At 44.3% G+C, this 14,786-nt stretch overlaps 1 protein-coding gene across 3 annotated transcripts in view; it reads left to right on the top strand.

The window, feature by feature from the left end:
- Positions 1–8,294: 8,294 nt before the first annotated feature.
- Positions 8,295–14,786, top strand: part of TBC1D31 (TBC1 domain family member 31) — a 55,000-nt gene continuing 48,508 nt past the window's right edge. For all 3 annotated transcript variants that reach the window (XR_010730218.1, XM_066265738.1, XM_066265739.1), the window contains exons 1-3: positions 8,295–8,490; positions 10,577–10,723; positions 13,819–13,934. Coding sequence is in view for 2 of the 3 variants with exons in the window: in XM_066265738.1 (XP_066121835.1) it covers positions 8,414–8,490; positions 10,577–10,723; positions 13,819–13,934 (340 nt within the window). In the remaining variant the exon portion in view is untranslated. The remainder of the gene's footprint in view (positions 8,491–10,576; positions 10,724–13,818; positions 13,935–14,786) is intronic.

Genomic DNA, 14,786 nt, shown 5'->3' with positions numbered 1-14,786 from the left:
CCAGGGCCCTGAGCCTCTGCAAATGCATGAGGCCTGTTCCCATTACTGTCAGGACACAGTTTACTACCACTTCGTTATAAAGGCTGCAACTCAGGAAAAGCCAAATGGAAGAGACGGATAGGCAAGGGTTCCTACCATCTCAAATCCAATTAATCAACATGAGTGTGGTGGTCTCCCCTGTGAAATGATCACATATCTAAGTTGAGGAAAGTGACCAAGAAGCAGTGCAGTGTGGAAGCTGCTTGTACTAGCTCACAAGAGCCAACTGTTAAATTTTCAACAAGTTCGTGGCTTGATTATTAAACACAGCCAATATTAAAAACTAAGTTATATAAACTTAGATCCAAATAAATTATATTTTTAAAGGTAGCAAAAAATCAAAACATGTATCTTAATTATAGTACTACATTTTATAGTACTGGTCTTGAGGTTATTCTTGTCTATTGTGTCTATATGGTGAACATACTATATAATAGTGTACTATTGCTCACTTCTTTACAACTCTGCATTCAATGACATCACATTAGAAGCTTGAAACTGGCCACAGTAGGAGTGTTTACACCACAGAAATTGCCAAGTGCTACAAACAAGGTCTTTTTTTTTTTTTTTTGGCCAATATTTCAAATAATCTTTCTAGTTATATTGAGAAATAATTGGCATTCATCACTGTGTAAGTTTAAGTTGTATAGCTTGATGGTTTGATTTATACATATATAGAAATGATTACCATTTGCACAGGTGCCCTGTCACTGGTGGGTCTATCACCTACCGCACCCCCCACACGTTCACACCCACCTCCTTCCACGGAACTCTCTGAAGGGTTAAGCAGACGGAAACAGTTTCTGGGGCACAATTTCACTCACAAAGACAACACACTTCTGCGGTCTGTGGGTGAAAGAGACAATCCACTGTGCGTACACTATATTATCTTCCTCTTTCCTCCTGTGAAAAAGTGCTGCAGCACTTTTCAAAGCCATCTGTGTAATGAAAACAAAACTACTTGGGTAAGAGAGCAGGGAAGGGATGAACAGGCAGAGGACAGAGGAGTTTTAGAGCAGTGAAACTACATTATATATGATACTGTAATGATGGATACATGTCATCATGCATTTGTTCAAACCCAGAGAATGCACACCAGCAAGAATGAATTCTAATGCGGACGGCCGGCGCTGGGAGACAATGACGTGTCAATGCGGGTCCATCGATTGTCACAGAGGTACCACTCAGGTGAGGATGTCGAGAATGGGGAGGCTGTGCATGTTGGGAGACAGGAGGTAGATGGCAGATCGGTCACCTTCCTCTTAATACTTCTGTGACCCTAAAACTGCTCTTAAAAATAGTCTTAAAAATAAAGTGCTTGGGAAGGATGAGTTTTACTGCTGGGTAAGGCCACCCATAAGTCAAGAGGAACAGAAGAGCCCGTTGGGATGTGGAGGAGTTCGGCATGTGCTGGCTTCCGGCCGCCATCCTCAGCTCTGCGGCCTGGCTCCACACACTGCCCAGAGCAGGCCCTGGGGTGAGGGTGCTGCCCAGGAATGAGGGACAACAAACGCTTAGCTCAGCCAGCTGGCCTTCCTCCCTTACACGATTAGAGGCATTTACTCATAGTTGACAGACATCCTGTCATGTTTGATTGATGCCCTGTCTTCTCAGCCCACATATGTTATTAGGAGCCTGTGATCAGACTAATTATTCAAGTCCTGTGGGACATATTGCCAGCATCCTCCGACTCCACAGCCCTCTGCCCAGGAAGGCCTTTGGAAAAAGCCACTACCTACAGAGCATAATTGTGAAGGTGTACGCCTCCAAATAGAAGCTTCTCGTGCTGGCTTATACTAGCACCTACAACAGCACACTTACATAGCAATTCCCCTGGCATCAGGTTTGCAAGTAACTTTTAAAACCCCAACTGCCCACAATAGGGGAATGATATATAAAATTGTGCCATCTCCATAGGATGGGACATTATGCAATCGTGGCTAACGCATTGCAATCGTGGCACGTGGCTAACGTGCCTCTGGCTGTCCTAGCTTCTTAGGACAGCTTTGGACGAGATAAAGGCCAAGACTTCCATGCCTGCCTACTCTCCTGGCCACGCGGAAGGGCTGCAGAGATGGGCAATGTGCAGCCACTTTCCATGCTGCCATGGAATAAGGAGCTTCCGCCTCGGGTGTCCTCCCTCCTTCAGTCTGAAGGAGGCCTTCTAGAAACGCTAGTCCGTGTCAGGACTTTCTAATTGTGTGTGGAAATGCTCCTACTGTCCGTCAAGTTGGGCATCTCATTTCCCCCTCTCCTGGGACGTTGTACCATTTCAGCTGCAGGTGCTAAATCCTTTCAATTACACAACCCATGGTTGGCTTCATGTATGTTTTATGAGAACACTAGGTGTGAATATTTATTTAAGCCAGTGGATCAGTCACATCCCTTTGATTTTCCTCTTCTGTCCTGACTCATATTAAAAGGGTGGGGGGAGGTGTGCTGACATAGTTCACCTGTCAGGACTTCTGCATGCTAACCCCTCCTTCCAAGACCCAATAGCTACGTTGTCTAGAAAATGGAAATGTCGCCTGGGTTTCATCAGTCAGCAGCAGGACACGCCTTCGGTTTCACTGATGAAACGGAACTCCTCCCTGGCAACGTTGGCTTTCCTATGCGGTATGTCTGCACGCCCCGGGCATCTAATAAATGCCTGACCGGACTCCTCCCACGGCGTCGGACTAGTCAACCCTTTATCTCTTTGTGTCCCAAGTGGATCAGCTCCTACCCTCTTTATGCCTCAAACCTCAAGCTCTTTTAAGTGATCTTTCTATCAAAGTCAGGAGATTGTGTCTAGAAACCTTGAGTTTCCCTAGAACTTTTCAGGATGGGATACAAACTCCTTAGAATGGCAGACCGGGTCTTTTAGTTTCTGACTTTCACATATGTGTTAACTCGGATTCTTCTGCCATTCACCCATTTAGTGACGATGTGTTATTATTCTTGTGGTTTTCTTAGGTGCTCAACACTTTACATAATAATGATTCCTTGTGTATCCTGCACACTGAGCATTACTAGTTTCTAGAAATTTCCTTGCTGTTTGACAACACCGCCTGCCTTCCTGAAGATGCCGATTCCTGCCCTGCCTTCTCCGCAGACAGGTCACCCCTGTTCGCCCTCCCAGACTCAGCTCAGCTGTCACCTCTCAAAGCTTTCCCTGAGTCTTTCTTTCTCCCAGTTCCATCTGTTTTAGAAATAAAAGGCAATGTTTTAGCTCAAGCAGCCGGAGTATAGGAAGGATGAGAGGCCAAACCGGAGTATAGGAAGGATGAGAGGCCAGACCGGAGTATGGGAAGGATGAGAGGCCAGACCGGAGTATGGGAAGGGTGAGAGGCCAGACCGGAGTATGGGAAGGATGAGAGGCCAGACCGGAGTATGGGAAGGATGAGAGGCCAGACCGGAGTATGGGAAGGATGAGAGGCCAGACCGGAGTATGGGAAGGATGAGAGGCCAGACCGGAGTATGGGAAGGGTGAGAGGCCAGACCGGAGTATGGGAAGGGTGAGAGGCCAGACCGGAGTATGGGAAGGATGAGAGGCCAGATGAGCTCTGGAACCACCAGAACAAGGGGCATAAGTGCTGCCAGAATGTTCCCTTACTACCCTCTTTTGAGAGAAAGAGAGAGACAGAGAGGGACAGACAGACAGGAAGGGACAGAGATGAGAAGCATCATTCATAGTTGCGGCACTTTAGTTGTTCATTGATTTCTTTTTAATATGTGCCTTGTCTGAGGGGCTCCAGCCGAGCCAGTGACCCCTTGCTCAAGCCAGTGACCTTAGGCTTAAACTAGCAACCTTGGGCTTCAAGCCAGTGGCCTGTGGGCTCAGGCCAGTGACCATGGGGTCATGTGAATGACCCCACGCTCAAGCTTGTGAGCCCACGCTCAAGCCTGATGAGCCCACACTCAAGCCAGCAACCTTAGGGTTTCAAACCTGTGTCCTCAGTGTCCCAGGTCGATGCTCTATTCACTGTACCACCACCTGGTCAGGCTTACTATCTCTTTTTCCCCCCCTACTTTCTCAGACCAGCCAACACCACAAAGTTGGAGCTAACTTCTTCCAGCAGCTCCCAACCTTTGCTACCAAAGAGGGACTGAGAATTGTTCTCCTTGGTCTCACACTTAAATATGCCAGGAAAGAGCTCTGATTGGCTCAGCTGAGTCAGGCCTCACCCCTGAGTCAATCATTTGACCAGTAAGTGGTGAGCTGGGAGCAACACTTCCCAGAAAGAGCTGGTGACAAAGCAATGTATTTCTCAGTGAGAGGTGGGAGGGGTGTAAGAGTGTTAGGCAGATAAAACTGTCTGCGTATCCATTCCTTCTACACCCTCCCCCAACTCCACTTTCTCTGTGCTTTATTATTTTTAAGTGCTCTCAACATCTTTGATTACCAACACTCCTTTTACTGTGCAAATCAACCCTTTTTCCTAGAAGTTTGCTACAGGTTACTAATTGCTTTCCACTTAGTGCTCTTTGAGTAAATATATGAATTACTTTTTAGTTGTTTTGAGTTATTATACTAGTTTAATTTTTTTGCTAATCCCTGGACTAGTCTAGGTTTTTCGTGGCATTATTGTGCTGGTTGCGAAGGAATTGGGAAATATAGTAACTGCCCCTTGCTTTCCAGAGTACACATATTCAGATCTCGAGCAGTTCAATGTCCACTACATTCCCTCCAGCAGAGTACACAAAGTGGCCATGCTCCTGCTTGCTCCAGATTGATTACCTCCTGTCACTGCAAGAAGGAAACCCCCTTCAGTGCTGAGAGGGCAAGCAAAACAGACTTTGCAAAGCAAAATCCCAAATCCCTTGGACACACACAACTTCCATTCCTCTGAGAATGTGTTTGGAATGCATACAAAGAAAGAAAAGATGAAATCTTTGTGATCTGGGATTCGGTTAAAGGTTACTTAGATATGACACCAAAAACAGAGTCTGTAAAAGAAAACAATGACAAGTTGATCTTTACCAACATTAATATCTTCTACTCATTGAAAGACACTTGTTAGGAGAATGAAAATACAAGCCACGAACTGGGAGAAAATATTTGCAAAGCATGTGTATAATAAAGGGCTTGTATTCAGAATATATAAAGAACTCTCAAAAGTCACTGATAAGAAAACAACCCAGTTAATCATTGGGCAAAAAAATTGACAGACACTCTATCAAGGATAAATGCAAAAGGTAAATAGTCACAGAAAAGATGCCGAGCATCATGTGTCACTCTAGAAATGGAAATTAGAATCACCATGAAGTACCATGGCACTCCTAGATAGCTATAATTACGAAGACTCATCATGTATGTAGAGCACCTGGAACTCTCCTACACTGTTGCTGGCATGTAAAATGGTACAACTGCTTTGAAAATGTTTCACAGTTTCTTAGAAAGTTAAACCTACACCTACCATAAGGCCCAGCTGTTCTACTTCTAAGAATTTACCCAAGAGAAATGAAAACATATGTTCATACAAAGACTTATACAGGAATGTTTCTAACAGCTTCCTTTGTAATAGCCAAAACGATCCCAATGTTCATCAACAGATGAGTGGATACATTAATTCATTAATTGTGTTATATCAGTGTCATGGAAAACTACTCCACAATAAAGACAGGAACTACTGATACATCCAGTAACATAGCTGACTCTCAAAAATAATTATGACAAAGGAAAGAAGCCAGACCAAATGAAAGAGTGCATAGTTTAAGACCCAATTATATAAATTTATAGAAAATATTAACTAATCTAAGTGACATAAGCAGGTCATTTGTTGCCTGTGGGCAAAATGAGGTAGGGATGAAAATATTTTTCATCCAAAAATATAGGAGGAAATTTTTGGGGTTGATAACTATGTTCTGGAGGTATATTTATGTCAAAACTTATAAAATCATACAGTTTAAATATGTGCAAAATTTGCCTGACCAGGCAGTAGCGCAGTGGATAGAGCGTTGGACTGGGATGCGGAGGACCCAGGTTCGAGACCCCGAGGTCACCAGCTTGAGGCGGGCTCATCTGGCTTGAGCAAAGCTCACGAGCTTGGACCCAAGGTTGCGGGCTTAAGCAAGGGGTCTGCTGAAGGCCCACAGTCAAGGCACATATGAGAAAGCAATCAATGAACAACTAAGGTGTCGCAACAAAAAACTGATGATTGGTGCTTCTCATCTTACTCCGTTCCTGTCTGTCTGTCCCCATCTGTCCCTCTCTCTGACTCTCTGTCTCTGTAAAAAAAAAAAAAAAAAAAAAAAAAAAGTGCAATTTATTGCGTTTCAATCACAGCTAAGTAAAATTGAAAAAACATATACTACAGGAAGCATCAGTTACTACCTGAGTAATGATTCAGGAAAATGAACTAGCAAACAGTCTCCCACCTTGGTTATAAAAATTAGAAGATTATAAATGAGCAAAAGGTCAGCAGTCATGGGTACATGTCTCTTCAGTTGCGGCCTGACCTTCAGATCTGGCCCAATTAAATCCAAAGATAAGTGTGAAGTGGGAGTCCAGAGGATCGTAATAGGGAAACTTCCTTATCACATGTGTGAAATTGAATAGGATGGTCACATGGGCTGTGATAGCCCGTACAAACTGAGCTGCAGGAAGAGTAGTTAAGGAAATTGTTCAGCAGGTTTGCCTCTGCTACTGATAAAACCACTGGTCACTTGTGTAGGATAGAAATGTGGGCAATAACCTATGTTTCAAGTTAGGTGCCCATAAGCTTAACACCCTCCATTTCCTGAACGATAATGCTTATATTCATTACACACAGTTTATTACCATCTCAAAGCTGATTAGTGAAAACGAGTAATGTGCTTTTCTCTCTCCAATAAGTTATTTAAGGTTATCTGGTCTCTCAGAGCCACTCTCTGCACCCCCACCCTCCCTGTGATAACAACATTAAAAGTGATAAATTCTTGTGAGAGTTTTGCTTTCCTGATAGAATTTAAGCTTTTCAAATATGGCCATAGCATTGTGTAAAAAGGCATTTCTATTATAGAAAAACGCAGGAACCAGGAACAAGAAGACTAAACATGCAATCCTGATTCTCCTACTAAATCAGTTTTCTTGTCTGTAAAATGGAGAAAACAGAGGTACTTACCTGTGGTGAGTTGAATGGTGGGCCCCCCCAAAATATACTTAAATCTTAATCCACAGAAACTGTAAATGTTACTTTATGTGGAGAATGGTCTTTGCTAGTATAATTCAGGTAGGGATCTTGAAATGAGATCATTCAGGATTCCCCAGGCAGGCCCTAAATCCAATGGTGGACAAGCCAAGGGAGTTTGAGACAAACAGAAAAGGAAAAGAGAAAGTGAGGTGTAGCTGGAGGCAGAGAATGAAGTGATATGGTCACAAGCCAAGAAAGCCAGCAGGCACCAGAAGCTGGAAGAGGCCAGGAATGGAATTTTCCCCAGAGCCTCTGGTGAGAGAGACCCTGCCGACACCTTATTTGGACCCTCGCCTCCAGAACTGTGCGAGAATAACTTTCTGTTTTCTTAGTCACCAAGTTTGTGGTGATTTATTCCTACAGTCCGAGGAAACCAATACATGACCTCGTAGAGCACTAAAAATGGGAATAATAGTACTACCGACATCGTAGGTTTGCTATGAAGATTAAATGAGTTAATACTCGTAAAGCACGTAGGAAGGTGTTTGATACCTAGGTAAGCATTATTGATGTGCTTAGTGAATTTTTGCCAAAAAGAACTAAGGGTAATGCCCCTGGCTGATGATGACATTGCTTTTCTGGTTCATGATTGGTGGACTGGACACGATAATATTGGAGCCTCCTGTCGGATTACAAAATTGAAAAAATGATCAAGACAATGATAAAAAAGGTCATGAAGAGTGAACTCTACAAAGGTTCTTTTGAGCCCAAACGTCTGTAAAAGGAACCCTTCAATTCTCTGGAGTTGAGTCGTTGCTTCTCTACTAGTTGTATCTACAATCCCTGAACGCAATGTAGGGACCACATGAGAAAATCACTTTTATTGTTTCCGTTGGGAGCCTAAAACTCTGTGAGAACCCTAGAATGCAGAATTTCTGAGTCCTTTCGTTGCATCCACGTCCCACCTGCAGAAAACTACTATTCCCAGAAGGCTTTGGTTCCCGGGGGGGCGGACCTCGAAAGGGGGCGGAGTCTAAAGGGTCCAAGGAAGACTCCACTGTCCAAAGTCGGAGGGACTGCCTGGGCGGAGTTTGAGAGGAACCCTCCTTCCGATTGGTTGTAAATAGAAAAATTGTCCTGCGCGTGGTTAGTGTTGTCGGCGGAAGGTCCCAGCTGTCGCGGGCCGAGTCTCAAATTTCCCGGGCCCCGAGCGCGGGGCCTGCCGGGAAAGCATCGGACGGTTGTCGCCTGGCGGGTGGCAGCCGTGAGTGGCCTTCGACATGCAGAGCACAGACCTGGGCAGCAAGGAAAGCGGCAAGATATGGCATCGCAAGCCATCCCCGACCACTCGGGACGGGTAAAGGCCGCGGCGGTGGGCGCAGGCTGCGGAGGGCGGTGGGGGCCGGCGAGGGGCGGGTCAGCATCTTTGGACAGGCGATCCAGGGGCAGTTGGAGAGGATCGCTGAAAGTGGTGCATGGGCCAGGTGGGGGTTCGGGTTCTGGCTCTGATCGGCCGGGGATCCCCGGCGTGGGTGACGTCAGGAAGCACACTTTGCCTGAGTCTCAGAGACGCCTTCTCAGCCCCGGGGCGGGGGCCTCAGGATTAGCGTGGAGCCGGAGACCCGGGTCCTTCCTCAGAAACACGTGGGAGAATTTGCGCTGCTGGTGAATACCAGGACTCCCTGCCTTAATCTTCATAGCACGTAGTAGGTGCCCAGTGAATACTGGTTAGCTTTTGCAGTTTAAAAACAACTCGATGAACAGTACTTCCCACCTCTTCCAAATGCCGCGATTTCTCCGTCCTTTAATCCTTGTCTGCATTCAGGCAAGCATGCATTCATGAACTATTTGTTGAGTACCTACTTACCATGTGCCAAGCTCCTAAGCGCCGGGGGACAGTATGGAACAAAACGAACTTCTGGTTCTCTAGAGTTTACGTCTTAGCTTGTTGAGGGGTGGTGGTGCAGTATTGACATTCTACAATGCAGGACAGCCTTCCGGTAAGTCCAGCGCTGCTACTTCTGCTTTTTTATTAAAAGATTTTTTAGGACAGTTTAGAGTCACAGAAAAACTGATAGGAAGGTACAGAGATTTCCTGTATATCTCTGCCCCCCCCCATGCATTGCCTCCCCAGTGTCAATACCCCCCACCAGAGTGGTACATTTGTTGCAATGGATGAACCTGAATTAACAAGTCATTATCATCCAAAGTCCACAGTTTCCATTAGGGTTCACTCTGGGTGTTGTACGTTCTATGGGTTTGGAAAAATGTATAATGATATGTATCCACCATCTAAGTACAGTTATTTTCATTGCCCTAAAACTCCTCTGTGCTCTGCCTCTTTATCCCTCCCTCCACCCTTCTTTTCATTCTGTTCCCAGATATCTGTCCTGTTTGAGGCTCGATCTCTCTTGTGTGATTTTAGTGGAAGCCTTGGCCCCAAACTGATGCCATCTTGGTTCCAACTGCTGCAAACAGGTTGACCTTATTGCTTCTAATTCCCTAGGAGTTCCTAGACTTTGCTTCCTCACTTGAGTTCATGTTTCAGTATGTTTTTTGTTCTTGTCCTTGTCATTCTTCTGTTGATCCTTTGGTTGCTCCTCTACAAATCAACACTTGAAGTGTCAACTCTGCATGTGGAAAGGAAGTTAGTCATATGGCAGCTTGTTTGGTTTCTGGTTGCTATTAGTCCCCTAACAGTCCTGTTGACCCTTCAACTTCATTGAATAAATTTTTTTGTCCAAGGTTGGGTATCTTAGGTTTGGATGTTTCTTTTCAAATTTGGAGTTTATCTAAATACCACCCCTACTTCTGTTGTTCTGTAAATATGCTAAATGTTGTTGCCAACCCACAACAGTTCTGTTGTAACACATCTATCTAGGTATTCTTGTAAGTTTCCAAAAATGAAACAAGTTTGTGTGCAAATGTCCCATTTGCTTCTTCTACTAAAACACAGCTTTCTTTTTGTGTATTAAAACCCATTGTTATGGTGTTAAGAGAGCAAAGAGCAATGACCATGGAGGCAGGTGGACTTTAGTTGAAATAAATGACCATTTACTAGCTCCATGACCTTGTACAAGTTAACCCCTAAGACTGTAAGCAAAAATAATCATACCTACCAGATAGCCTTGTCATGGGGTGTTATGAAGACATGAAGACTTTAAAATAGTGTCTCATGCATTCTCGTGTTGTGCCTTATCAGGTATTTGATGACTAAATGAACAGTAGCCACTTTGATAGCGAATAACTTTCTGAACTGTTTTCAGAAACCACTGTGGATTGGCGCTAGTAGAGGACAAGCAGCAGCAGTAGGAGGGATCAATGGGAAGGCCAAAAAGTGAAAAATTAGTGAAGTATCCTATAAAAGCCTTCTTTTTCATAATAACAAGTAATGCCTGGCATAGAATTTAATGTGCTTGTTGGGTGGGTTTTTGTTTTTACAGAATTATAGTGAACATCATTCATACCACTTCTGATTACCTTCCCAAAGTTCTGCGGTTTTTGAACGTGGCTTTTGATAGCTCAGGTGATTGCTTGCTTGCTGGGGACCATCAAGGAAATATCTATGCTTTTGACTTGCCTGGAAATAGGTGAGTGGTACTTTTGATACTGACCTTATTCAATGTTATTAATTCACTGACCTTTAGTCCCTGCTATTTCTTAGTTATTCAGAAAGATTTATGAAGTTCTTACTATATTCCAGGCACCTTATAAAACACTGTCACAAATGCTGACGGGGAAAGATGCGCTTAGGTGTTTTAGAGAAGAAAAGTTCTGCTTTTAGCAGTATCTCCAGTAGGTTGTTTTTCCTTAAATTTAAAATTTTATTATTGCTACTTTGTCGGTTCATGTCTGGTACTTCATTTGGCAATTTAGAAAGAATACAGTTTCTTTGTACATTATTGTCGAGCATTAGATCTAGGACTCTTAAAGAATTGATCTCACTCTTCTCTTCCTTTGCTGAACAAGAGTACAAAGCAGTGAAGTGAAACAGATCAAGGCAGGCGTTGGTGCAGTGGAGGTTGCTGGGGAGGGTCGCTGGGTGGGGGCCTGGTCTGCCCAGCTGGAGAGTCAGAAGGTGTCTGGGGGAAGGATGGGGCAGTCATGAGAAAGAGGGGGGTTTTGACCAAGTGAGAAAATATATGGAGGATAATGGGGACCAGGTTGCTAACTTGGAAAGGGAGGAAACTAGAACGAGCCTGCGGTACTGGATTGCAATTGGATATATCTATGTGAACTCTGGTTTGAAAATATAGAGATAGACGTGGAGATAAATAGAGGTGTGTTTATGAGCGAGTGAATGAATTATATGTACATATATTTCCCAGCTTTTTCACTCACAGGACCTAGAAGCAACGACACCCGCCCGCCCCGCAAACAGTGAACATACTCCATGCCCAGTCCTTCTTTTCTGAGTACCACTCTGCTGACAGGATTCGGGGTTCTTGCAGAAATGGCCTCTTTCAGGATCGAGGCAGGGAAAGTACAAGATGAGCCTGGAACCTTTTGTAGTGAGAAAGAAGGAATTGTTTGGAAAATAATTGGGATGTTTCACAAGGATGTAAATGTCATCATAAAGGAGTTCCCTGTGGCCATATTGTAGACAATTTGAGAATCAAAATAAGTAGTAGCAGTAATGGATCCTAACTCATTGAATAAAACAGAAACCCGGGCATTTGTGCAGCAGCCGACAGTTTAATGAGTAGCTATTTGCATAGTCAGAAGGTGCCTCCCCGCAAAATATTTATAATTACAGAGGAAAAAGGGTAATTGTACAGTGAAGAAGCCTGGCGGACCCTACCTTATCAAAGGATTCAAGTTAAATTAGCCAGTAGTGGGACAAATCAAAACTTGTATGTTACCTGATAGGGCGCGGTAAAAAACACGCAGTGTCACTTCTGTGATAGTCCTGCCAAGGATGTGTACCTGAGTCTAATCAGCTGATTCTTCTGCTACATCTGGAGAATGTCTAGTTGTCTGTCCAGTGTGGTAGTCACTAGCTGCACGGAGATCTTGAGTCCTTGAAAGGTAGCTAGTTTAAATTAAGATGTGGTCTTAGTGTAAAATACACTCTGGGTATTTAAGACTCAGTATAAAAAAAAAAAAAAGAATGTAAAATATCTCAATTTTTAAATTAGATGCTGAAATATCATTTCAACATATTGAATTAAGTAAAATATGTTATTAAGATGAATTTGACCTGTTTCTTTTTACTTTTTTAAGGTGGATCCTAGAAAAAAATTTTTTTTGTTTGTTTTGTTTTTTTCTGAAGCTGGAAACAGGGAGAGACAGTTGGACAGACTCCCGCATGCGCCCGACTGGGATCCACCCGGCACGCCCACCAGGGGTGACGCTCTGCCCTCCAGGGGGCGATGCTCTGCCCCTCTGGGGCGTCGCCATGTTGTGACCAGAGCCACTCTAGCGCCTGGGGCAGAGGCCACAGAGCCATCCCCAGCGCCCGGGCCATCTTTGCTCCAATGGAGCCTTGGCTGCAGGAGGGGAAGAGAGAGACAGAGAGGAAGGCGCGGCGGAGGGGTGGAGAAGCAAATGGGCGCTTCTCCTGTGTGCCCTGGCCGGGAATCGAACCCGGGTCCTCCGCACGCTAGGCCGACGCTCTACCGCTGAGCCAACCAGCCAGGGCCGGATCCTAGAAAAATTTAAATGATATCTATGGCCTGCATTTTATTTCTTTTGGACAACACAGCTCTAAATGTTTTGCAAGGCCCTTAAATTCAACATATTTAGAATCAGACTTATTTTATTGCTATCCCCAAACTTGTTCATCTTTTGCCCAAGCTTGAAAAATTTATTTTTTGTGAATTAAACTCGATGTGCCTAGTTCTCTGCTAAGCACTTCACATAGATTATTTCAGTTAGCGATCGTGTAGGTCGGGGTAGTCAACCTTCTTATACCTACCACCCACTTTTGTATCTCTATTAGTAGTAAAATTTTCTAACTGCCCACCGGTTCCACAGTAATGGTGATTTATAAAGTAGGGAAGTAACTTTACTTTATAAAGCAGAGTTACAGCAAGTTAAAGCATATAATAATAATTACTTACCAAGTACTTTATGTCGGATTTTCGCTAAGTTTGGCAGAATAAATCTTTATAAAACAACTTACTATAGTTAAATCTATCTTTTTATTTATACTTTGGTTGCTCCGCTACTGCCCACCATGAAAGCTGGAACGCCCACTAGGGGGCGGTAGGGACCAGGTTGACTACTACTGGTGTAGGTAATCATCACAGCAACCTTATGAGTGAGATATTTGTTGTTCTCTTCATTGTACATGTGAGGAAGTCCTGATTTCTCCCTCTTTACCCCACGTTAGATGGGTCATTAAGTCTCTCTCCACTTGACCTCTGACACCTCTCCTGTTAGTCTTTTTTATTGAATACTGATAACTCTGGTTGAGATTGCTGGTCCTCCACCCATGTGCCACTGCTGCCAGATCCTCTCTCTGAAAGACATGCCTGCCCTCATAACTGCCGGCCTCCCACTCTGTGCAGGTGAAACCCAGACTCCTTCGTGCGGCGTTGAGTGTTCTTTATAATCTTCTTTTGGCCTTCCAAGATGGGAGCTCCCTTTTCTGGGTTTCACTCTCTTACCTCCAAGGACTCCTCCAACATAAAATGCATGGTACTGGAAGAACTTCTGATCTAACTCAGTCATCTCCTAATAGGTTTAATCTTGTTCAGCGAACAGCACAAGCTTGCACAGCCCTGGCCTTCAATCTTCATAGGAAGTCTGAATTTCTTGTGGCATTAGCTGACTATTCTATTAAATGTTTCGATACAGGTAAGAAGTCCTCCTATTTGTCTTTTGTTTTGGGGGTTTCTAAATTAATTTCGAGAGAGAGAAACATCGATTTGTTCCACTTATTTGTGCATTCACTGGTTGCTTCCTGTGTGTTCCCTGACGGGGATCAAACCTGCAACCTTGCATATTGGGACGATGCTCTAACCAGCTGAGCCCCCAGCCGGGGCTCTATTTGTCTTTTGAAGTCGAGTAAAATGTACTGAAGTACTGTGAGGAGTTTGACCATCTGCCCAGTCTGTGGGAGCAGTCCCCAAAGACATCCCTCAGTTCAGGCACAGGACAGAAGTTCAGGGACCCCGGAACCTTCCTCATCTCAATCAGCGGGCTGCACATTCAGGGCTCCCCACAACTACCCTCTGGTTTGATAATTCACTAAGATGACTCACAGAACGCAGGAAAGCACTATGGTTATAATTATGGTTTTAACGTAGCAAAAGGATAGAAATTAGAATCAGTCAAAAGAAGAGACATAGGGTGGAATCTGAGAAGGCTCCATTGTCCTCAGGGACACATTACCCTCTCAGCATCGATGTGTGGCCATCCACACTGAGTTTTGCCAAACCAAGAAATTCACCCAAGCTTTGATGTCCAGAGTTTTTACTGCGGCTTCACTGTGCAGGCACAGTTGATTGGATTATTGCCTGCCGTGTTGAACTCAGTTTTCATCCTTTCCTCCTCTCTGTGGAGGTCAGGCTGATGTCATGTGGCCCAAAGCCCCAGCCTTCTAATCACTCTCATAGTTTGTCTTTTTGGTCTGACCAGCCCACACTGAGGCTCTCTCCTTAGCGTAGACCATCTGCTGCTGTCTGATGGGCCTACATGAATAACGGA

The sequence above is a fragment of the Saccopteryx bilineata genome, chromosome 3 (assembly GCF_036850765.1).
Source record: "Saccopteryx bilineata isolate mSacBil1 chromosome 3, mSacBil1_pri_phased_curated, whole genome shotgun sequence".
Taxonomy (NCBI): Eukaryota; Metazoa; Chordata; class Mammalia; order Chiroptera; family Emballonuridae; genus Saccopteryx; species Saccopteryx bilineata.
The sequence above is the reverse complement of the archived record's forward strand: the minus strand, read 5'-3'. Positions and strand labels throughout refer to the sequence as shown.